Source organism: Emydura macquarii, unplaced genomic scaffold (genome assembly GCF_026122565.2).
Source record: "Emydura macquarii macquarii isolate MOO-44397 ecotype Brisbane River unplaced genomic scaffold, CSIRO-AGI_Emac_v2 contig_1451, whole genome shotgun sequence".
Taxonomy (NCBI): Eukaryota; Metazoa; Chordata; order Testudines; family Chelidae; genus Emydura; species Emydura macquarii.
Genome location: NW_027131588.1, coordinates 25,590,692 through 25,613,200, shown reverse-complemented (window position 1 = coordinate 25,613,200; position 22,509 = coordinate 25,590,692). Strand labels below are relative to the sequence as shown.

The 22,509-nt window shown below is 46.9% G+C and overlaps 1 protein-coding gene across 1 annotated transcript; it reads left to right on the top strand.

Annotated features, from left to right (window-relative positions):
- The first annotated feature begins 1,523 nt into the window (after positions 1–1,523).
- On the top strand, positions 1,524–22,201 carry CHRNB3 (cholinergic receptor nicotinic beta 3 subunit). The gene is made up of 6 exons (XM_067553422.1): positions 1,524–1,581; positions 3,978–4,129; positions 6,041–6,085; positions 11,749–11,858; positions 16,050–16,932; positions 22,067–22,201. Exons 1-6 carry the CDS (start codon positions 1,524–1,526, stop codon positions 22,199–22,201), a joined length of 1,383 nt encoding a protein of 460 aa, XP_067409523.1.
- The last annotated feature ends 308 nt before the right edge of the window (positions 22,202–22,509 follow it).

Sequence of the window (22,509 nt, the reverse complement as noted above, 5' to 3'; positions counted from 1 at the left end):
CTTCTGATTTCCAGTCTAAATTTATTCACGACCACTTTCTACCCATTTCTTCTTGTGCCAACATCGTCCCTTAGCTTCTGGTGCTTACCTCGTGATTTTTAGAAAGCAATCGTATCTCCTCTGAGCCTTTGTTTTATTATGCTAAACAAGCCAAGATCTTCCAGTCTCCTCCTGTAAGGTAGGCGTTCCATTCCCCTGACCTCATAGGAGCCTTTCTTTGAAACTATTCCAGTTTGAATGAATCTTTCTTGAACATGAGTGACCAGAACTGTACACAATATTCCAGATGAGGTCTTTACTTATGCCTTGTACAATACAATTAATGCTTCCATCTCTCTACTCTACATGGAAGGAAGCTGCAGCGCTTGCAAATCTTTTTGGAGACAAGGAACAGTGCAGAGAAACCGGAGAAGGTAAGATCCTTCACATGGCTATAGCAAGGGCAAAACCCTGCACTTGAAACTCCCTTTTTGCTAGATATATATTTAAGTGACTTCCATTCAGGGTTGCTGAGGAAGGAATGGGGTGGGAAAAGGAACATTAGGCTGAATGGGTCTGATCTAAAGGCCATTTGAAATCATTGCTTTCCATTAGATCAGGTTGAATACTAGGAAGGATTCCCTAAGAATGAAATCTAGAAACTTGTTCAATAGTCTCCCCTATGGAACTGCTATAAGCCCCATCACTTTAGTTATTTAACACTAGACTAGACCAGGAGGATACTGGGGGAATAAAGTAGTAAACAATCCAAGACTCATAGAAATGTAGGGCTTGAAGGGATTTTGAGAGGTCATCTAGTCCAGCCCCCTGCGGTGAGGTAGGTCCAATTAAACCTAGACCATCCCTGACAGGTGTTTGCCTAACCTGTTTTTAAAAACATCCAATGATAGGGATTCCTATTCCAGAACTTAGCTATCCTTATAGTTAGATAGTTATTACAAGTATCTAACCTACATCTCCCTTGCTGCAGATAAAGCCCATCACGTTTTTTCCTACCTTCAGTGACAAGGTAAACAGCTGTAGCAACTTATTACACATGAAAAGACAGTTATCATGTTCCCCCACAGCCTTCTTTTCTCTAGACTAAACATGCCGTCTTTCAACCTTTCCTGCATTGGTAAAGTGAAACCTTTTCCATCCCTGCTGTCTATGATTTGGTGGTAAAAGATATATTTGTGGAATATTGGTATTATGGTCAGTCTTGGCCGTCTACACTTATATTTTTTCTGACTTCATGCTATCTTCTGATTTACAGCAGATGAACACTGGTTATAATATAAAGAATAAATATGTCAGAGTTTAGGACCCAGAGGTATTTTTTTAGACTTACAGGATGTGACAGCTGACTGAAAATCAATGAAGTGTACTTTAAAAAAGCTTCATAGTGATGCAAGATTAGGCTTGAAATGCACTATCCTTCTTTGCAGATACTATTATCCTTCATGCTTTCTAATTAGTTTGTGTTAACCTGTTTCTAGGATGGAATTTATTTGCTCATGAACACAAAAAATTAAAAAGCTGCCATGATGCTGCTGCTAGATCTTATTATAGTGCCCCTCATTCTTTGTGTTAGCAATTCAGGTAAGTGTGATTTCTTCCTTTTCCACAATAAATATAAAAAATGCAGATTTCTCTCTGTAACACAGTTAGGTGTCTGCTTGCTATAGTGTTCATTGTTATAATATTTATTCTACTTTTTTTTAAAAGCATCTGACTGGTAAAACATAGTTATATTTGTTCCTAAATTTAAAAGCCTTTTAAACACAAGGCAATGAAGTTACTGGTAGATATTATTGTAGCAGAGGAGAAATGAAGAGTAACTAAAATAGCAGAGCCACTTTCTACTCGGAAAAGTGCATTTTGAGTTTAGTACCCAATCCCACAAAATATATGACACTTGAGAAGAAAAGTCGTGTTTTTATGGGTGTGTGAGACACAAGGAGAGAGAGAGTGTGTGTTATTGCTGAAGAGAGATGCTGTACAGAGAAATCCCCAGCATCGGGATGAACACCTAGCCTCTCAAATAAAAAGACGAAAGGCTAAATGTACCATTTATGTATTTCTTACAGTGCACATCATGTGTAAAAAAGCTCCCTCCACCATCCTTGCCAGAGCTTTTTCTATGTATTTATTAATTTTTTGCTGGTAGGGCCAGAAAGCACAAGGCATAAACAAGTAGAAATTAGAAAAAGTTAACGAGGAGACATATCAAGTGAATGGCAAGTGTGATGAATTAATCTTACCCACGGTAAATGTTGTGATGAGCACTGAAACGTATACACACGAATCAATGAAATGGGAGATGGATCTAACCTACAGCAGCTGATAATCTTCATCTTTCTTCAAGGGCAACGCTGCTTCTTTCAGTGTATTCACCACTGCTTTACCTCGTCTCCTTTTAAAAGAGTCTAGCCTAAGATCGTCTCACATTTTTGGGGGAGATGAGATCTCGGCAGACTAGACCTCCCTGGAAGGATGTTTTTCCAGCTATTCAGCCTACATGTTTTCTGTGCTCAGTTTTACCCCATTTCTCTTAGCTCTCTAAACAGCCTTTTCCCTTCTTTAGGGCTTGAAGGATCCTGTCAGCACACTCCAGAGGAAGGGGGTGGGTAGTACCTGGAGACATTGTGTGGAATGTAGCCCCTGCCCCAGATGGAGCATGCCTGCGATTTTATGGGATGCAACCTTCTTGCCCCATGTATCTGGAGGGGGCAGGGCCATAACGTTGCCTCTTCCTTGCCCCACTCTCCTGCATTTGGGGACCAGTTTATGACCAGTGGATAACTGATGTGACCATTTACACCACAGCTGAATTTGGCCTGATTGAGCTTTCGTAGTTCTGTTTCTGGGGTCCCCACTTCTTCCCTTTCTGCATCGCCTCCATTGAGCATGCTCATCAAGGCTCATAACATCCCAGCTGTAAGAATCATCCCACCAAATTTCCGTTATGTCCCCTAGGTCACAGTCAGGATTCATATTCTCTGTGGCACAGCTGACACGTAGGTTCTACGAAAACGGCTTCCTTTTCTCGACTGATGCTGTGGCATAAGGACATTGCTGAGCCCGGGTCAGGGGAGCGTTGTGTTACATTACATCAGGAAAGGGAGAAGGGATGTTGTTCATTATTTCACAGTTAAATCCAGCATATTTCCCAGGTGTGGGATGTTTTTCAGTTTACGGCCCCCCCAGGGCGTCCCTCTGCTGCATGATTTTGCTGGCAGTGCACAGCTGCAGCGTTCGTCGGGGAAGCTGGAGGGCTGGGCAGCTAGACACTCTGGTCCCTGGGAAGAGTGGGAGGCAGTTGGGTTTGGCGCATTCCGATTCAATGAGGCTTTTGGCAGTGGGCAGGGGAAACAGCCTCTCGTTCTCTTTCCTTGTGGACGGGCAATGGTGAGCAAGCACTTGGAGGAGAGGGCTTGAACGTGTAGAGGCAGATTCTAGTCCTGCTCCAGACTCTCGGCATGACTCTGGTGGGGCCGGCCAGTGGGGGATGAGCCAGGTGAAATGCCCTGGTAGCATACAGCCGGCTCCACCAGCTCCACACCCCTCTCCCCCTCAACATGGGGTGTATGCCGGGCAGCAGGGAGCCAGGCATTGGTGTGTTCCAGCACGCCCCAGCTGGTGTAACAGTCCCTAGGGTGCCATCACAAACTGGCAAACCGTAGAGCTCTAGGCCCCCTGGGTGATCTTTTAAAAAAACACTAATACATACTAAACACCTAATCACATCGGAGACCCAATAACAACATGAATAGAATAAAATCCCCACACAAGCTCCATCTGAGTTGACTAATCTTACTTCCCTCCTCATTGTCTCTAATGAGAGACTGTCAATGTAATCCCTATCTGGCCAGGTTCTGCCTGCGGCAGGTTTTCCTGCTTGCACTGGTGATTATCTTTCCTCTTGCTCTCTTCGACTCATAGGACACTCCGTGCTGCACTTTTACATATGCCACATTCTCTTCATTTCCTTTTAGCTTTCGCTGGGTCCAGCTTGATTGCTGAAAATGAAGATGCACTCCTGAGACACTTATTTCATGGGTACCAGAAATGGGTCCGACCTGTAGAAAATTCCAATGATACAATAAAAGTCCACTTTGGATTAAAGATATCTCAGCTAGTGGATGTGGTAAGTAACCTGCAGGACCTTTAGGGAAGAGAAAGTCTACACCTAACAAACTCATATTGTAGTTAACAATGTTTTAATATTTGTATCAGTTTTCACAGCAAATGTTAAGGGACTAGGATCTAGAAGAGCTTAGTTCACTGACCTTTCACCTTATGATAAAGGACTCATAATGGAGTTACGGTATTATTACATCTTCCTAATCTGAAACAAGCATGAAGACCTCCTGCAATATTGTCTCATTGTTTCTTTGTTTTCTCCTTTTGATCTGTCGCTTTCTATCTGTTTTCTCTTGTCTTATGCTTAGATTGTAAGCTCCTAGAGGCAGGGACTGTCCTTTTGTTCAGTGTTGGTGTATCACTTAGTATGACTGCGACTCCTAGATTGCTGTGGGTTGCACAAATAATAAATAGTAATAATTTGTACTAGGCACTTCACAAGCAGAGAGGAGTAGACAGCCGCTGCTCCGATGAACTTACAGTCCAATAGAAAGACAACCCAATGGTGGGTGAAGCAATAGAGCTTACAAATAAGGTTGCTCTTCATGTTATGAAGTGAATCTTAGAGCTGATTGACATTTTTTAATTTAAATGAAATGTCTAAAGTCAAAATTTTGAAACTAAAAAGAAATTAGGAAAACTTTCATCAAACTTTCCCCAATTTCCTCCTGCCCATTTTCCAACTATCCTGCTGGTTGGAGTTTTTCAATTTTCCAGACTTCAACATTTTGAAATTCTGAAATAGGTGAAAGCAAATTTAAAATGTGTTCCCCCTTTTTTCAACCAATTCCACTGAATATCCATAACAACAACCCTCAAATGTTTGTAATGCAGATGTTGGACATGACTCATTTCTGGACACAGCTGGCAATCAAAATAAGAAGCCAGATGTAAAACCCTGCTATAAAACACTGTGATGCCCAAGTGAGTTTGCAGCATGGTGGATAACCTCGGCATGAATGGGAGCATGGGCCCACAATTATTTTTGCATAGTAGCAGCTGTAAAGTCCAAGAAAAGAGCCCACTGGATCACACCTAAGCCCACATCGTCTCAGACACCCTCATTCTCCACCTACATCCCCATGCTCTGACGAGAAAGGGAGCAGTTGTGCAAGGGGGCGCTCTGATTTATTTCCTCTCAGCGTGGAGCACTGCACCAGTGCTTAACTTTACTGGCGTAGGCCCAGTCTCTTAGACTAGAATCTAAAATAAAGGTAGTTCAGACTGTGGCTAATTTTTTTCTCTATCTAAAGGTAAGCAGCTCAGTCCACAAAATCCTTTGTTTTCTAAAGCAGGTTTTCCAGCACATTTTGCTTTAATTTCCATAGAAGACAATTCTTTCCCAGAGTTGCATTCATCTGTTACTCTAGGGCAGGGGTAGTCAATAGGTGGACCGTGGGCCAAATCCGGACTGCCGGACACTTTTGAACAGATCCTGAAATCTTTTTCTTTACTTATTCTTGCCATTCCTGTCATTATTTTGTATTATTTTCTCTGGAGTCTGGACCTTGACTACACCTTGACCAAGAAATTTGGACCTTGAGAAAAAAATAATGGATTATCCCTGCTGCAGGAGCAGCCAGGCAGCACGCCCACTGATTTCAGTGGGAGTTGTGTGGGCTAGCAGGTTGCAGGATTGGGCGTTCAGTGCTTGGGCTGCGAGCCCATTGAAATGCAGTGAGTTGGGCATATGACTCCTTTACGCCTCTTTGAAAAGCCCAGCTGAGGTTTTTGAATCCAGGGGCTCCTGACATGAGCTAGGAGAGCTGCGGGGCGCTGGGCTCGTTGGAAAATCTGACTCTAATGCTGTGTGCTGATCCAGAAAGTTCTAAAGGCTCTGAAATGCGTTAAGTCAGACAAAGCTTTTATTTGTTTTCTCTGGATATTTCTAATTTCAATTCTCTTGTCTCCCTAGGATGAAAAGAATCAGCTGATGACGACAAACGTGTGGCTGAGACAGGTAAAAGAGACCACTACACTACATTGCATGTCAGGTTGTTTGGTGGCAGGGGGGCATATCGGGCAAGCAGCCCTCACTCCCCCCGCTCTGTGGTTGGATCAGGGGAGTAATGGGGTTCTTACTTCCCCACGGGGCTGAATAAGGCCTGTGACCGTCTAGCCCTTTGTGAAGTTTTTGTTTCCCTGCACTGTTATACACAGCAGTGCGGACAGTAGCACAAAGGGGCTTTTGAGCAATGGTGATTCTGGACTAAGAGCTTACCTCTTTTCCAGTGGTTGGCTACACATCGGCAAACACAATCATGTGATCTCCCCGTTCTGTCCTGCGCTCCAGGCAGTGGGCTTATGCCGGCTGTATTTTAGGGGAAGAACTTCCTACTGCACTGCAGAGAACTAAGCCAGGCCTCAGGATGTGATGTGCAGTACAGCAGCCCTGAGGGACTATGATGTCTCTCTCTTGGAAGGCATCAGAGTGGTTGGCACTATCCTCTAGCCACGGTCAATGCTTCCGCCAGGTCCCTTCTCAGCAAAGCCAAACCAAGGAGCAAAAACCAAACTGTTGACAGATTTCCAAAACAATTAAATACCTGGGATTTCTGCAAATTCATCATCGTTTTATAATGTGCTTCTCCCTCGGGACACCCCCCGTCACCGGAATGATGTATCATTTATACAAACGAGCTGCAAGCTTAACGATTATTTACCCTTATTATCCCGAGCTCCCAAAGAACTTTGTGTTTTGTTTAGTCAGTTGTATTGGTTCATAGGCACCAGGACAATTATGATGAGTATCCAAACCGTTAAAGCATCCTGTAAAGAGTGAGTAGCACCTGGCCCTGGTGAGAGTTAAAGCCAGCAATGTGGTTACTGTAATGTAAGCAACGGGCACAGAGTTTCAGATAGAAACGATATCTTTCAGTTGTTTGCTTTGCTGGCTCAGGACTATGATCTCTGTTGGAGGGCTGAAGAATTTCTAAGTACCAATGTTGAGACTGAAAACAATGAAGATCAAGTAACAGCCTTCAAATAGAATGAGTGGGGCAAACAAGCGAACTAGTTTGAAGATGGATCCTGATAAATTAATTAACATGATTGTATGATAGGGTTGCCTGCGATAGCCCTGGACTGGACTCGATGATCCAGGAAGTCCCTTCCAGTCCTATGACCTATGTTCCTAAGTGAACAGAAAATAAGTGGAAAACAGAGCCCAGTTTTCAGACGTGGATACTTTGGGCATCTAATTCCAACAGTTGAATGCTCAGATTGGCACCTAGGTGCACAACTAGGCATTAGATGCCTAAAGTCTGATGTGAGTTGGATTTGGACATCCCATTAAGGTTTGAAAGATTGGGACCCACGTGTCATATGGTTCAGGGCTGATGCTAAGATTATTTTTTAAAAGGGCAAGATGAGATCACAACATTTTAACAGGGCAAATGTTGATAAAATTAAGGTAAATGAAATGATCAGTTGGGATGGTGAAAAGTGAAAAAATCAATCAGATCCTACTTCTGCAGTGACAGGGACTGCAGACATGTGGCTAGGTAGTTCTGGGGAACGCTTTATATGTCAGGGCAAAATGCACCACTTCTGGCCATTTTTGGCTCTGCTTTGCTGAGCTAGTTCTTGGATGTGCTGGGGGCGTTGCTTAGACTTCTTTTTGAAAATCCTGGCGTAACAGGATATGGATTCTCCTGTGGGCTGTCTGGCTAAATGTTGCAAGGACATTCTGTGACTTTTAGTGGCAGCTAGAAAGGTATCACATATCAGAAGAATCAGGATTCAGGAAACAGCATGAAAGTCAGGCGCTTTGTGACAGAATTATAGACATTAGAGCGGGAAAAGGCCAACAGATCATCTTGCTGTAACCATCATTGGTAGCAGGCATGGGCCAGGGTCTGGGTCCAGTGGACAACAGCAATAGCATTTATCGCTATTGTGTGCTTGGGCTAACCTTTTGGGTGTGGAAGTTCCTCTGCCAATAGCACACAAAAGGGTGCTGCCTCCTGAGACTCCTGAACACTATGTAACAAGCAAAATACAACACTTAGAAGTGGGGCCAGACACAGCCCTCTGACAGCTCAAAGGAGGACAATGCCTGGAGTCACAGAGGGGCTTTACAACGACAGTGGCGCAGAGCAATGGGCCTCATCTATCGCGTTCCTCCTCGGAGTCTGCAGCAGCTGGCAGGAGAGTCCACGTCACTGAAAAATCCCTGGTGTTCATGTAAGCTGTCCATCCTGCAGGTCCCCACGCTGTGTCTTTTTAGGACTTGTAACATGACGCACAACTGTTCACCGTGCAGACACAAAATGGGACCGTAGCACAGGGAGATATCAGGTACCATCAAACCCATAAGGAGATTGGTGCTAAATGAGGTAGTCAGGTGGGTAGGGGGTGCTACATACTCAGACTTATCTCTGGCCCGCTTCATCCCCTTTGCTCCACTCCACCAGTGCCAAGGGCTTTAAAGCCAGTGGCTCTGGCCAGCTGTGAATTCCTTGTTTGTACCGGGGCTACCCCAATGGGCCCTCACTGCTCCTGCTACGCAAATAACGACAGCACCCTTATTAGCGTCTGCTAGGATGTGCTGCAGCAGTTGGAGACTGCCCAGGAGTTACACAAGCGCGTACAAGAAAGGCTGTGGGGTAGTTTGGCTCTGTCGATAGAGGGGATGTGATGTGATGGTGGTTCCCTGGGTCACCCTCTCCACGGCACTCCCCAGGACGCTTGCTCAGGAGCAACGTCAGCGAAGGGTCTTTCATGCAGGTGCTGATCTTAGCCACGCATGGAGCAGCTCCGAGTCCACCTGCGCAGCCAGGGCTTGGCTGGGGGTAGCACTATCTGAATAATGCTCTTCTACTGCTGCAGAAATTCATGGCTTTGGGATTCATGAGCTTTGAGATGGAGACGCTGCTGCTGTTTGTTTCCCTCACCACCGCTACAGATGAGGGATTAGCATGGAAAGGTTGTCAAAGGTGAGCTGTAAAGCACAGCTGGAAGCGGAGTTAAGCACAAGATAAGTGGGCGGGCTGGCTGTCCCGGCAGTCAGGTTATCCTGTCCAGAGGATGCCCTGCCCGTCTGGGCTGTCCGGTCCCCATTGCCCCACCTATCTGGGTTGTCTTGTCCCCAGTGGCCAGCCTGTGGAAAGAAGCCTGACACATTAGGCTCTGAAATAAGTTTTAACTTAATTTTCATTTTTGTTCCTTTCTGAGATCCTCTGAGCACTTCCTGTTCACTGGAGTCATCCCAGAAAGCTGCTGTTGTTGTTTGTATTATTTGTGTTACTGTAGTGCCTGTGAACTCCAGCCATGGCTCAGGACCACATTGTGCTAGGCACTTTACAATCCCTGGGCAGAAATACAGTCCTTGCCCAAGGAATTTACAATCTAAGTATAAGACAAGAAACACCAGATGGCTGCAGACAGACTGGGCAGTACAAGGAAACAATGAGACAGTGTCAGTCAGGATGACAGGCGTTGGGATCAGCACACTACAACCTAATCGTTGTCAGGATTTTTGTAGACAACACAGCCATGCCGAGTTTGAAAGAGGGTTTTGAAGGAAGCAGATGAGTTAGTTTAGTGGATGTTTACAGGGAGCTTCTCCCAAGTGTGAGGGGCAGCAGGGGAGAAAGCATGAAGGTGCTTGTTTGAAAATGTAAGAAGTGGGTGATGGAGGCTAGCATCATGGGATGACTGGTGATGGGAGCTGACATCTTTGATGGTGAATGAGAGGCGAGAGGTAGGGTGGGGATTGACTGTGAAGGGCCTTGAGAGCAAAGACAAGCAATTTGTATTTGTGCAGTGGAGAGGAGCAAACCAGCGAAAGGATGCAAAGAGCGTGGAGACATGTCAAAGCAACAGGCTATGGGAATAAACTTTTTAGCAGCACTCTGAGGCATCGTCACTAATGGCAGACTCACTGCAAACTCTGCAAATCCATAGGTGCCAAAGAATGTTGCATCCTGGGATATCCATTACCAGTCAGCAAGTACCAGGGAGAATGTTTCTGGGAAAACCTGGATGCTATTTAGGCCTTGTCTCCAGAGCTTTTACAGGAAGCTGCCATTATTATTGGTATTGATTTTCGTTTGCATGGTCTCTCTTCCCTCTTTGCGGTCCCACAGGGCAGCCTAAAAACTCATAAATAATAAATGTAGCAGCAAAAATCTGCTCTTTCACTTTGAGAATCGCTCATACCCCCAGGTCTCCAGACTGGGCACCAAGCAATCCAAAGTTAACAAAACTAAACAAGGAAACAAAGCAAGGAGGTGGAACGTGACGCCAAAGCTCAGTGCAGCAAGAATGGCTGCACTGACTTACTCCTAAAACACGAACTCACCAGCATCCCCTGCAGCCCCCTCGGTCACTATCCTGCGCGTGGCATGAGGCCTGGGTCTTGTGGATAACACAGTGTGTGATAATGTCATTAAAGACTGTGCATGCGGACAAGGAGGAGAATGAGAGTTGCACAAGCAACCATAAATCTGGCATTTCCTAACTTTGGTGTGCTTGGATTTGCAACCTAATAATGCTCTTTTAACGTCGTTCTTGTATGTCATTTCTTAGTGTTGTATTGAGGACAAAGGTAAAACACCCACTTCAATGGCCTGCCTGTAACACCCCACCCCTGCATCGTCTGCAGGGTTTGAACCCCCAGGCTTCAGCTCTGCAGCACAGCCTGCCGTCCCTTGAGCTGTAGGACAAACTACAGCCCTGGGCAGCAGAAGAACAATGTTACGCCTGAGGGAGGGGATATGGACCACTGGCACCATGTGCTGGGCCCGTATGATGGTGGCAGGGAGTCTGAGGCAGCTCTCTCTCTCTTTCCCACCCAGGAAGGTGGGGGGTCCTGCTCTGTGCGGGTCCTCCAAGGAGGGGGAGAGCGGCTAGGGACATGTACTAGGTTCAGGGTTTATGGGTGGAGCCCGGTTCTGCACTCTCTTGCCAGGTCTGGAAGTTGAGGGAGCTCCTGCCCCACACAGCCCCCCAGAGGGGGACTGGCTCCCATGTGCCAGGTTGGAGGGGGCAAGGAAGGGGTCAGGGGATCAGCCTGGCGCTTTCCACCCTGTGCTGCTCCGGCAGCTGGCTGGTGTTCTCCATGCACTCCCTGCTGCTGCTTTGGAGGGGTTGTGAGCCCAGCCTTGGCATGCTCACTGGCGGTGGCAGGCTGCCAAGACGCTCCCCAGACAGGCCAGGGAGAGACGGAAACGTGGTGACTTTTAACCCTTCATATCACAACAAAATCTGAGCAGCACTTCACAGGATAAACGAAAGGCTCTTCTCTATCCTGAAGGCATTTCCCCTGCCAAATATCAAAGGCCTGTTGCAGACAGCGAAGAGCTTCTCCAAGAAAAGAACCCTTTTATAATGGAAAGGGTTACAACCCAAATATAGGGGTCATTGCCAACTTCAATCATAATACAGCAATAATAAATAATAATGGATCACTAATAATTAATCGTCAATAACAGTTGTTGTAATACATAGATTCCAGTCAGGTCTTGAGGTCCCATTGTGCTGGGCATAAAGGAATAAATGCAAATAGCATTGTGTTATGAAGATGTGTACTAAAATCCCACTGAGAAGGACAGACGGCCCTTCTGACAGTGTGGGCCTGCTGTGTCTGAACGGCAAGAGGACTTTCTTGGCTCGTTGCAGGAATGGACTGACCATAAATTATGCTGGAATCCTGAGGACTATGGTGGGACCACTGCAATCCGAGTTCCGTCAGAGATGCTCTGGCTCCCAGATATCGTTCTGTTTGAAAAGTGAGTATAAGGCTCTTTCCTTTTAGAAGCAAGGCTCGTTGTTCTGGGTTTCAGAGACTTGTTTAGTGAATCGCTAACATCAAGTTCAAGCCATGCTGGCTAGCACTGTGCTTAAACATGGATCGTGTTAGAAAGCTGTTACTCAGAAACGTATCTGGACTAGAATGCTGGGTGCCTTAGATTGCTCCATATCATGTCATATACTCTGCATGGGGCTACACGCTGGGACCACTCAGAAACTCTGCTCTGTGGTCTGCACTGGCTTTCAGTAAGGTTTGGGGTGGGATTCAAAGGGTTGGTTTTAAGAAGGCCTGAATGGCTTGGGACAGGATTGCCTGAGTGAGCACTGCCCCTTGTGATATATTGCCACTGCTGAGGTCAGCAGAGGCGCTGGAGCTGGATGGTGCTCCCACAGTGTAAGCCAGGGGGAGCTGCTTGCACGGTGTTCTCTGTCAGGAGTCCTCTGTTTCAGAACTTGCTTCCCCCATTGGCTTGCCAGAGCCCAGATTTGTTAACTTTCCAGGCAGGCTTCCAAGCCCATCTCCCCACTTCCCCCCCCACACTTCCCTAAGGGTGTTGAACAGTGAGTGTGGATTTGTTTAGGGACAGTCCTTTGTCTATGTCCATGTTATGCACTGGATGGGCAAGCCTAGAATTGGGTTTTAAAAATTCAAGAAATAAAATAAAATGATGAAAGAGCTTTGGAGCAGTTTGGATTCAGACCTGAGCTTTGTAATTTCAGCCTGGGTCTGATGTGTAATTGTTAATCCAATCACATCTAACCTTGGGGAGCATTCAGATCCAGATCTGAACTCCTGGAGTTTGAGGTTACTTGCATCTGTGGAGAACACAGTGTACAGCTGGGAGCCACCAGCCTGCTGCTAGGGCAGAGTCTGTAGCATCTCTCCGCTACTCCCAGGTGGCCTCACGTAGCAGAGAGAAGACAGGATAGATGATCCCTGTGGTACTCTGCAAGGCAGGGCTTTTGGAGAAAAGGAGCAGTTGCCCATTCCCATTGTCTGGAGCAGATCCTGCGTGAGGCAGGACTCTCCCTTTACTCCCACTTGGCCCATGACTTGTCTTTCAAGTGCAGAGGAGCAAAACACCAGGCAGAATTTGGTTCATATTACTTAAAAGTGCTGCAAAGCCTGGAGAAGAGCTGAGTGGTGCAGAGTGCAGGAGCACAGGCCCTGATCCAGCAGAGTGCTTAAACATGGGCTCAACTTTATTATTGTTCATTACACACAAAAGCTACATTAAAAGAACACAGCGGTTGCAAAGTCAAACCCTCCAATCAGGAATGGCCAGAATTAAGATTGTCCATCCCACCATAAGGGGGACCTCTTGTGAGTGTGCATTTGTGATAGTCTTTCAGTATATGATCACAAACTATTTTTTTCCCACAGGTCCCCTGCCTCCTTCAGTGACTTTGCAACATTAACATTCTTTTAACATAGTTTTGTGTGTAAATTCCTGTTTTAAAAAAACAAATTTTAAAAAAAATCAATAATTCCATCATATTGACACCCACCTGGATCATCAGCGGAGTTGAAATCTTTAGTTCCACTGTATGGATCTCTGCCACTTGAGATAACAGAGGTGCTCATAGCAGTAGTGGGCTGTCCTCCTTGTGAGGAGCAGCCACTGGGCGAGGCGGGGGCGAGACACACATTTTGCCAGTGCATTTTGCAGCTATTTGCTAACAGCTGAGGACTGTTGAGACTCAGGAATAACGGGTTCCATTCCAGGTTCTGGAGGTGAGTGTTCTCTAGTGCTCCTAGACCCTTCTGCCTCTGTCTCACCAGCCACTCCCTATCCTGTCTCTTCCCCCCACCCTGGCTCCTTGTCCCAGTCCCAGGCTCCTTGCCCAGCCAGTCCCAGGCTTCACCTCTGAGGTTCCCGTCCCAGTCTTCCTCCATCCTGACTCTGAGTCTCAGCCTCTCTGACCAGGCATCTCAACCTAGGATCCTTGCCTCATTCTCCTTGTCCAGCAAGTCCCCGTGTCTCTCTCACCCCAGCCTCCTAATTCTATCTCAAGCTTTCCCACCACGCTCTCCCTGCATTGCCAGCTCTTGTTCCTTCTGCATTCGACTCCGGCTGGTTCACCCTCCACTCTGCCTGCCTAGCAGTGGGTATGGACATGGTGAGCACAGGAGAGACAGTCCCGCTATTCTCAGTTCTGGTGCTCGGCACCACCGTGCCCTGCAGCATATGGGAGTAGCAACTTCCAGGAAAAGCCTAGTGAGCCCCTGCAGCCTTTGGCTGGAGCATGCTCAGTGCAGACAGAATCTTCAGAGAATTTCTCAGCCAAACTCTAACAAGTCTCTACTGAGCATGTGCAAACTGATATTTTTCAAATGCTCATAACCAAATTTGGACAGTTTTTTCACAGGAATAGCAAAGGCAAATCCCTGATGCAAAGGCCACACTCTGGCCAAATTCCAAATGCCTGCTCCACAGCATACAGGGGCTATATTCTCAACATGGGCAAAACAACATATTTGTCACTAATAGGATTCTTGGGAATGGCGGAACCATTTTAGCTGAAATGTTCGCAAAATGTCACCTGGCTTGGGAAATTTCAGCCTGAATGGTTACAGTTTGGCGAAGGTAGAAGCAAGTGAAAACAGGTTCTTATAATGGGACGTGTTAAGCAAACTTAATAATAGGCAGTCCTACCAGCTGTGCCTATAACATTAATAACATTACCGTAGAACTGCCTACCTGACAACACTTCCAGCGGCTGAAATGGGATGGGTCCTGCCCTCGGAAATGGGAGGCCTGAGGAGGGGGAGGTGCAGCATGAACCCGCCTCACACTCACTTCGCAACAGCAGCTCCTCTGGCTCCTGTTCTGTGGGGCTGGTTGGGCTTAGCTACTCACACTGGGCATTTCAACTGCCCCTGGTGCACACGGGCACAGCGCCACGCAGGTTTGGCCCATCCCTCCAACGAGGGGCGTGGCTGGGCCAAATCGGAGGGTGTGGTGCTGTGATCCTATGCACCAGGTTGCAACATCCAGCGTGGAGAGCCAAGCCCAGCCAGCCTCGGGGGGAACAGAAGCTGCTTCAACCGATACAGGGGGCACTGAGGGTCAAAGTGAGACAGTGTAAACAGGTGAGTACTCAGCAGAGAGGTGATTTTACCTCTGCACGCAGTATTGGTGAGACCAGTGTGAGACTACTGCATCCGGTTCTGGTGTCAATGTTTTAAAAAGCATATTGTAAAATTGGAGAGTGTGCAGAGAAGTCACAAAAATGATCCAAAGCTGGAGAAAATGCTAACAGATTAAAGAACTCCATCTGTTTTGCTTATCAGAAATCAGACTGAGCTCTGACCTGATTACAGTATGTAAGTACCATCAAGGGAAGAAAATACCAGGTACCCAAGGGCTCTTTAATCTAGTGAACAGAGGCATAACAAGAACCAGGAGCAGAAAGCTGAAGCCTGACACATTCAGATTAGAAACCAGGCCCAGTGTTTTAAACACAAGGTACTGGGTTCACCGCAGGGGTAGCTGGGTGAAATTTAATGGCTTGTGACATACAGGAGGTCAGACTAGATGATCTCATTTTTCCTCGATGAATGTATGAAGGATCTCAAAGTCCCACAAAAGTTGGGCCTGTTGGGAGATACGGACCTGCTGACCCCAACTAAGTTCCGAGCCCCTTGTGCTAGGTGCTGTGAGAGACAGTTCTTGCTATGAAGCACTTGCAATCTAAATAGACCAGACCGAAGAGGTGGGGAGGGAAACACAATTACAGGGCGATGATGCAGGTCACTAGAGCCAGCAGTAGACTCAGTGTTTCCTGACTTCCAGTCGCCTGCTTTACCCACTAACTAATGCTGCCTCCCAGCATCGGGCACTGAAGAGCTCCACTGACCGCTGGGCCATAGTGCATGTGGGGGTATCATGTGGAGAAGGACCTGGGGGGTCTGGAAGTTGAGATCTGCTAAACAAGGAAAAGAGTGGCACTTTATAAAGTCCAGTGCCACCATTACCCTATGATCAGGGCATTTTACACAGAGTTCTGAAGCTGCTGGGATTTTATGGAATTCTTTGTCCAATGATTGGCCTGTGTCACCACTCTCATTTCCAAGGATTAGGAAACAGAACTGGAATCAGAATATCCAAATGATTGAGCTGGGGCTGGTGAAAAACTGAAACTGATCCTATTTCTCCTCTTCCCAGTGCTGATGGACGTTTTGAAGGCTCCCTGATGACCAAAGTCATAGTGAAATACAATGGGAGTGTTACCTGGACTCCACCAGCCAGTTATAAGAGTTCCTGCACTATGGATGTGACGTTTTTCCCATTTGATAGACAGAACTGCTCCATGAAATTTGGATCCTGGACCTATGATGGAAGCATGGTTGACCTGATTTTAATAGATGAAAACGTAGATAGGAAAGACTTCTTTGATAATGGCGAGTGGGAAATCCTGAATGCCAAAGGTATGAAAGGCAGTAGAAAGGATGCATTGCATTCCTACCCATTCATTACTTACTCCTTCGTTTTAAGACGCCTTCCACTATTTTATACACTTTTCCTAATAGTCCCTTGTCTTGGATTATCTTTTCTGACTGTGCTGGTGTTCTATTTGCCTTCTGACGAAGGGGAAAAACTTTCATTATCTACATCTGTTTTAGTCTCTCTTACTGTTTTTCTTTTAGTAATTGAAGAAATAATACCATCTTCTTCCAAAGTCATTCCTCTGATTGGAGAGTATTTGTTGTTTATTATGATTTTTGTAACCCTGTCAATTATTGTTACTGTTTTCGTTATTAATGTGCACCATCGGTCCTCAGCAACCTACCATCCTATGGCTCCCTGGGTTAAAAGACTCTTCCTTCAAAAACTTCCTAGGCTATTATGCATGAAGGGCCATGTGGACCGCTGTTCCTTCTCAGACACTGCAGGAGCTGTCCCAGTGTTAAAATCAAAGCTCTCAGGCAAAAAGAAACAGAAACAAGTCAAGGATGGAGAAAAAATTGTGATTGCTTTTTTGGAAAAGGCTGCTGATTCCATTAGGTACATCTCCGGGCACGTGAAAAAGGAGCATTTCATCAGACAGGTAATGTTAACACGTGAACACCAACATGTTGGTTCTAGTAGAGAAACAGAATGAAAACTTTTTTTTTCATTTACAGTGTAGTTAAATAACTTGTCTTTTCTAACACCTACAGATAGGTTCTTTAGCCACCTAAAACCCTCATATCTGTTTACATCAGCATAGCTCTATTGACATTAGTGAAGTTATTCTTGATTTACATCAATGTATGTCATGTCAGAATAAGGCCCTAAATATTAAGTATCTTTGGCTACCCAAACTTTTTGCCCCAATTATCTAGCTGTCTGTTATGATGTTCATTTTAAAAAATTAACGTAGAAGTGATACATGCAAACCATGGAATTTACAAAAGATCTGATTTTATGGGATGATGTATACAGACAAGTAATGAAAAAGAAATAGCGGTTTTGTTAGCACCATGATGAAAGAAGCTCTGTTTGTTGTAGTTACTTCCAATCAGTGGTAAATAATTAATTTTAATTGTATCCTTTGTTCTGAAGCTTCAGTTCTCTCAGACTGTAGTTTCCATCTAGCTTTAAGAAGTGGATCAAAGAGGTCTGGACCTAAGAAGTAGGGGTTATTCTTTTACAAATCTCTCTGATAACTTCAGGCGATCAATGAGTGATAGTAAGAAATGCAGGTTAAGGACAGAGCAGGTTGAAGTTTCTCGAATGATAAAACCAAAAAAGGAAAAACCAAAAGTTGTTAGTAAAAAAAAAAAGTGTGATTTTTTAAAAATTGATTATTTTCAAAAAACTTCAAACCAAAAACTTATCCAAGATGTCTGTAAATTTGTGTTTGTTCTTTGGTCAGCTCTAAGAGGGGAATGGGAGAAAGCTCAGATCCCAAAGCAAGTAACAACAATGACTACATAAACTGCCATGATCCTGGTGGGAACGATTCAATTCATCTTAAAACAGCTCCTCTCCTCCGAATGTGAGCTCTGCCAGCATGAGGTTGATGTTGCAGGTCATCAGTCATTAGTTCAGGTCATTAGTTATCACAGAAATACTGAGGCCTCAATCATGAACTTCTCTGTGCATTAGGCACCTGCTATTTCCCAGCACAAATGAGCAGGGAGTGGATGGACAAGGGTGGGAGTGGGTGGAACCAACGCTCTGGCCCCACACCAAATATGCTGCGTTAATGAAAGCGCATGCTAGAGAAAAGTCCATGTATGACTGTTCCTCTAAAGCCACACACAATTATCTGGGAATCTTCTATTTAGTGCTACCAGCTCAGCCACTTTATCTGTAAACTCCTCCTGCCAGCTCAATCTCGGACATAAAGTCCCTAATTTACAGGAGAAGAGCAGGGTTGGGTAGGGATCTCCCAGTATCCTCTGGGGTGAAGACTGATTCAAAGAAATCGTAATCAGTACGCTGCACTGCAGCCATGTCAGCTTACTCTGGTTTGCAGGGCTCCAGCTGGACTCTGGTTCATGGGGTCCCAGCGCCCAAGCCAACCCAAACGTGAACGTCTACACTGAGATTTTATAGCCCTGTGAGCCCAAGTCAGCTGACCTGGACCAGCCACAAGTGTTTTATTGCAGTGTAGACATACCCTTAGTGTCTCAGCAACATCCTTATTGTTCTTAACTGCTCCCTTTAGACCCTGGTGACCCAGGGACCCACTGATTCTTTTCCAAGCTTCTAGCTTCTGATACACTTAAAAATATCGTGCTTGATTTCATACATGCAGCTATTTGCTCTTCATAATCCATTGTAGCCTTTCTAATTTCCCTTTACATATTCCCTCTTCATCCTCACGTTCGACTGGCTTGACGAGGTCAGATTTCCAGACTTGGAAGGCTTGCTGTTTGGCTCCAGTAGGTTCCCAACGCGTGCCATTTAGCCATGCCAACTAACGTCTTGCCTTCCTGGTTCCCTTTTGTTCAGGGCACACGTCTCTTCTGACACTCTAGCATTGCTTCCCGACGTGGCAGCCCTGCCACACCTGAGCGTTTTACGTCCCTTCCTTTTGACTAGGGACCTTTTCGACTAGCTGCCTCCTTTTACTGAACTCTCCCTTTCCACAGTTTAGTGTCGCTGTGTTAGCTGCTGGGATCTAGCCTCCCCCCACACTGCTGCATATTTACTTTTAAGTACTGACGTGGTTTTGCCGGTGGGTGCCCTCCCCTACACCCCTCCACGGCCCCGCCCCCCACTCCACGCCCAAGGCCCCTCCCTGACTCTACCCAGGGGCTAGAGGCTGGCGCACTGGGGCTGGGAGCCTGGATGCCTGGGTGCTTGCCTGGCTCCGGGAGGGGAGTGGGGACTAATGGTTATAGTGGGTTGGGAGCCCAGAGGTCTGGGTTCTCTCCTGTCTCTCCTGCCTCTGGGGCAGGAGTGGGGGCCAGTGGTGAGAGTGCGGGGGCTGGGAGCCTGGATTCTCACCTGGTTCCAGGAGAGGATTGGGGCCTAATGGTTAGAGTTGGGGGAGGGGGTTGGGAGCCCAGAGTCCTGGGTTCTCTCCTGTCTCTGAGAGGAGTGGGGGCTAGTGGTGAGAGTGTGAGGGCTGGGAGCCTGGATGCTTGGGTTCTCACCTGGTTCCAGGAGAGGATTGGGGCCTAATGGACAGAGTGGGAGCTGCCAGCCATCAGGTCCACCCCTACTCCCACCCGGCCACCAGGTCAACCCAAGGGAAAAAAGGTCTGGGCCAGGGCCCGGGCCAAGGCCAGGGCTTCCCTCCCCCACTCACCTTCTACTGTGGGTCTCTGGGGCTTAGCTCCCTCCCGCTTGCCCGGAGGTGCAGTCTGGCTTTTCCCTCTCCACAGGACTTTCCCAGGTGGCGGAGCTTTTCCCCCCACTTGCCTGGCTTCTGCCCAGGCTCCTGTCCCCTCCTGGGCTTCTCCCCATGCAGCAGGGCTCCTCCCCTCGCCACAGGCAGTGGGGATTCCCCCTGCCCCGCCTGTCTTCTGCAGGGCTCCCGTCCGGGGCTTCGCTCCCCTTTCCCCCCCCACCCCCATGCCCAGTGGGTCCCTAGGCCAGCCTTGCAGGTCTGCTGTGGGAGCCAATTTTCTAGGGCTCCAATGGCCACCACTGCCCCCAGCCCCAGACTCACCTGGAGCTGCAGCTACCGTCTGTGCGTTGTCACCATCTGCCCACACGTGCAGTCAGAGGGACGGTCCCTCACCTACACCTGCGGGCAGACGGTGACGGTGAGCAGGGGCTGAACAAGGCCCAGCGCTCCTTGACCACACTTAAGACTTTTGTGTTTGGTTACACAATGCAGAGGGGACATGGCTTGGGATTTGCTGCCCCCCTGGGTTAGCAGCTGCAGCTCCCTGCCCGCTGTCGGAGCAGAGGCCCCAGGGCTGACTCAGGCCCTGTCAGAGCAGGGAGGCATGGTGGAAACAGGTGATTAGATCAAGCTGATCGGCAGGCAGCTCATCTGCAGCTGTGTGGGGGAAATAGCTGCTCCACGGGGGACGCCAACGGCGAATCATCCCGGTGGGTGCTGAGCTCACTCTTCTTTTCTGTGGGTGCCTCAGACCGCAGCACTCCTGAAGTCAGCACCGATCTGGGGATTGACGGCCTCTCTTTATCTGCTGGGCAATAGCAGGGCAAGCGTCCTACACTGGCTGCCCTGCCAGCATATCTCATTCACGGGGGGGGGGACACGACGACTTGCTCTAAGGGCATCCGCATCATTCTTCCTGCTTCATCAAGCGCATAAGGCACCAGTCAGCCCTGTCCTCCGCTCATTTGTCCAGGTTTCTGTGTTCAGATGTAAAAATACGGCTTCAACCATGATTTTGCTGTGGAGAGTGGCTCTGGGTTGGCCTCTCGGTCCCTTTCCTGGGGCTCCCCAAAGACGTGCTTGTTTGGGCAGCCGGCTCTCAGACGTTCGTACAAGATGTTTCTTCTGTCGCACGCCTGGTATTGATGTGACCAGTCGTGCCCACCGAGGGATGTCTTCACAGCACACTGAGCCTGGGCTCTGGCTCATATCTGAGCCAAGCCCCCTTCCATTCACACACACACCAGTCTGACTTGGGCGGCACACACACAGGACCTGGGTCCTAGGACCCTGCTGTGATTAGGGTCTGAGCCCTGTCATTCTGTAGCAGGGACACAGTTCAAGCCACAGAGCTGTGTGAGAAGGTCTGCATATGGCCGTGTTAGCGTGGCTGTGAGACCCAAGTCCAGCAATTGTATACCCAGGGTGATGATGCAGTATGGATGTTCACGTGCAGGCTTGGACACACCATCTCCACAAGCCTGGGTCCACAGACCTGGATTTACACTGCAGTGTAGCCAGACCTTGAATGACTTAGTCTAGCTACAGGCAGCAGGGGTAGGTAATGTTGAGAAAAGGATTAGTTTTGGGTGTGTATGGTTCGTTCAGATGACTGTGCAGTTCCAGGGTGTCTAGGCTGGAAAAACAAATTATAACTAAATGGCCAGATTCACCAATACCTTTTAGCGTCTCTGTATCACGCCTGCAACATAAAGCGGCCAAAAGCTGCCCATTAAAAACAGCTGGAGCCGATCAGTGAATCTGTCCCAGTAGCCGCAATGAGTCAAAAGGGGATCTAGAGAAAAAACAATATTTTGCATTTTGAGCTCAGCGTCCATGGGCACATGGCTTTCGGTGTGAAATTGGGAGGATAAAAACGTTCTCCTGATTGTTTTTTAAACTGCTCATATGTGTGCAGTGATGTGCGGCACTTACAGCTGGGTATGCAAAATCCCATTTTTTTCCTAACTGCACTGTCTACTGGATAAGCTTTGACCCAGCAACGGACTTAAACATAGCGAAGTAACTGGGATAGCTCATGTGCTGAAAGCTCTGCCCGCATGTATGTGCTTTGCCCGATCGATGGTATCGATTGCGGATGAACCTTTTAAGAAATCTTTATTAAACCATTCCAAGTCTGTGATCCTGTAACCATTTATACACGTGCTTAACTTTAGTCACTGAAGCAGATTCATTGACGAGTCAGTTAAACACATGCATATGTGTTTGAAGGACTGGGGGGTCCAAGGGAGCAATATTTATGGCATCAGCAACATTTGTTCACAATTATGACTAGCACAGACTACATTTTAATGGCATTTTTTGCAGCTAAAATATATCAAAACTTGCACACAAAAAAGTACCAAGCTAATATTATTGTTGTTGTTTCTTCTAGGTAGTTCAAGACTGGAAATTTGTAGCTCAAGTTCTCGATCGGATCTTCCTGTGGTTGTTTTTGGTGGTGTCAGTCACAGGTTCCGTTCTAATATTTACCCCTGCGTTGAAGGCCTGGTTAAACAGCAATTTATAGGAATAAAGTCATGTGTTAATGTGGATACTGGCTGCTCAATATAGTGGCACCTTGGGACTGATGGTTTTTTTAACTTTCAGTGAGTACAGGGTTGACAAAACCAAATTGAGATGGCAATGAAAACGATGTTGCCTTCTGGCTGCAATAAATGATGTTGATAATAATAATGCTTCTCATTTGAACCGTGCGTTACATCTCCAAATTGCTGTACAATTATGCTGGTGAGTATTTACTTACCCACTGAAATCAGTGAGCCTACTTCAGTGTGTAAATGTTCACCAATGTGAGCAAGGTTTGCACAACTGGGT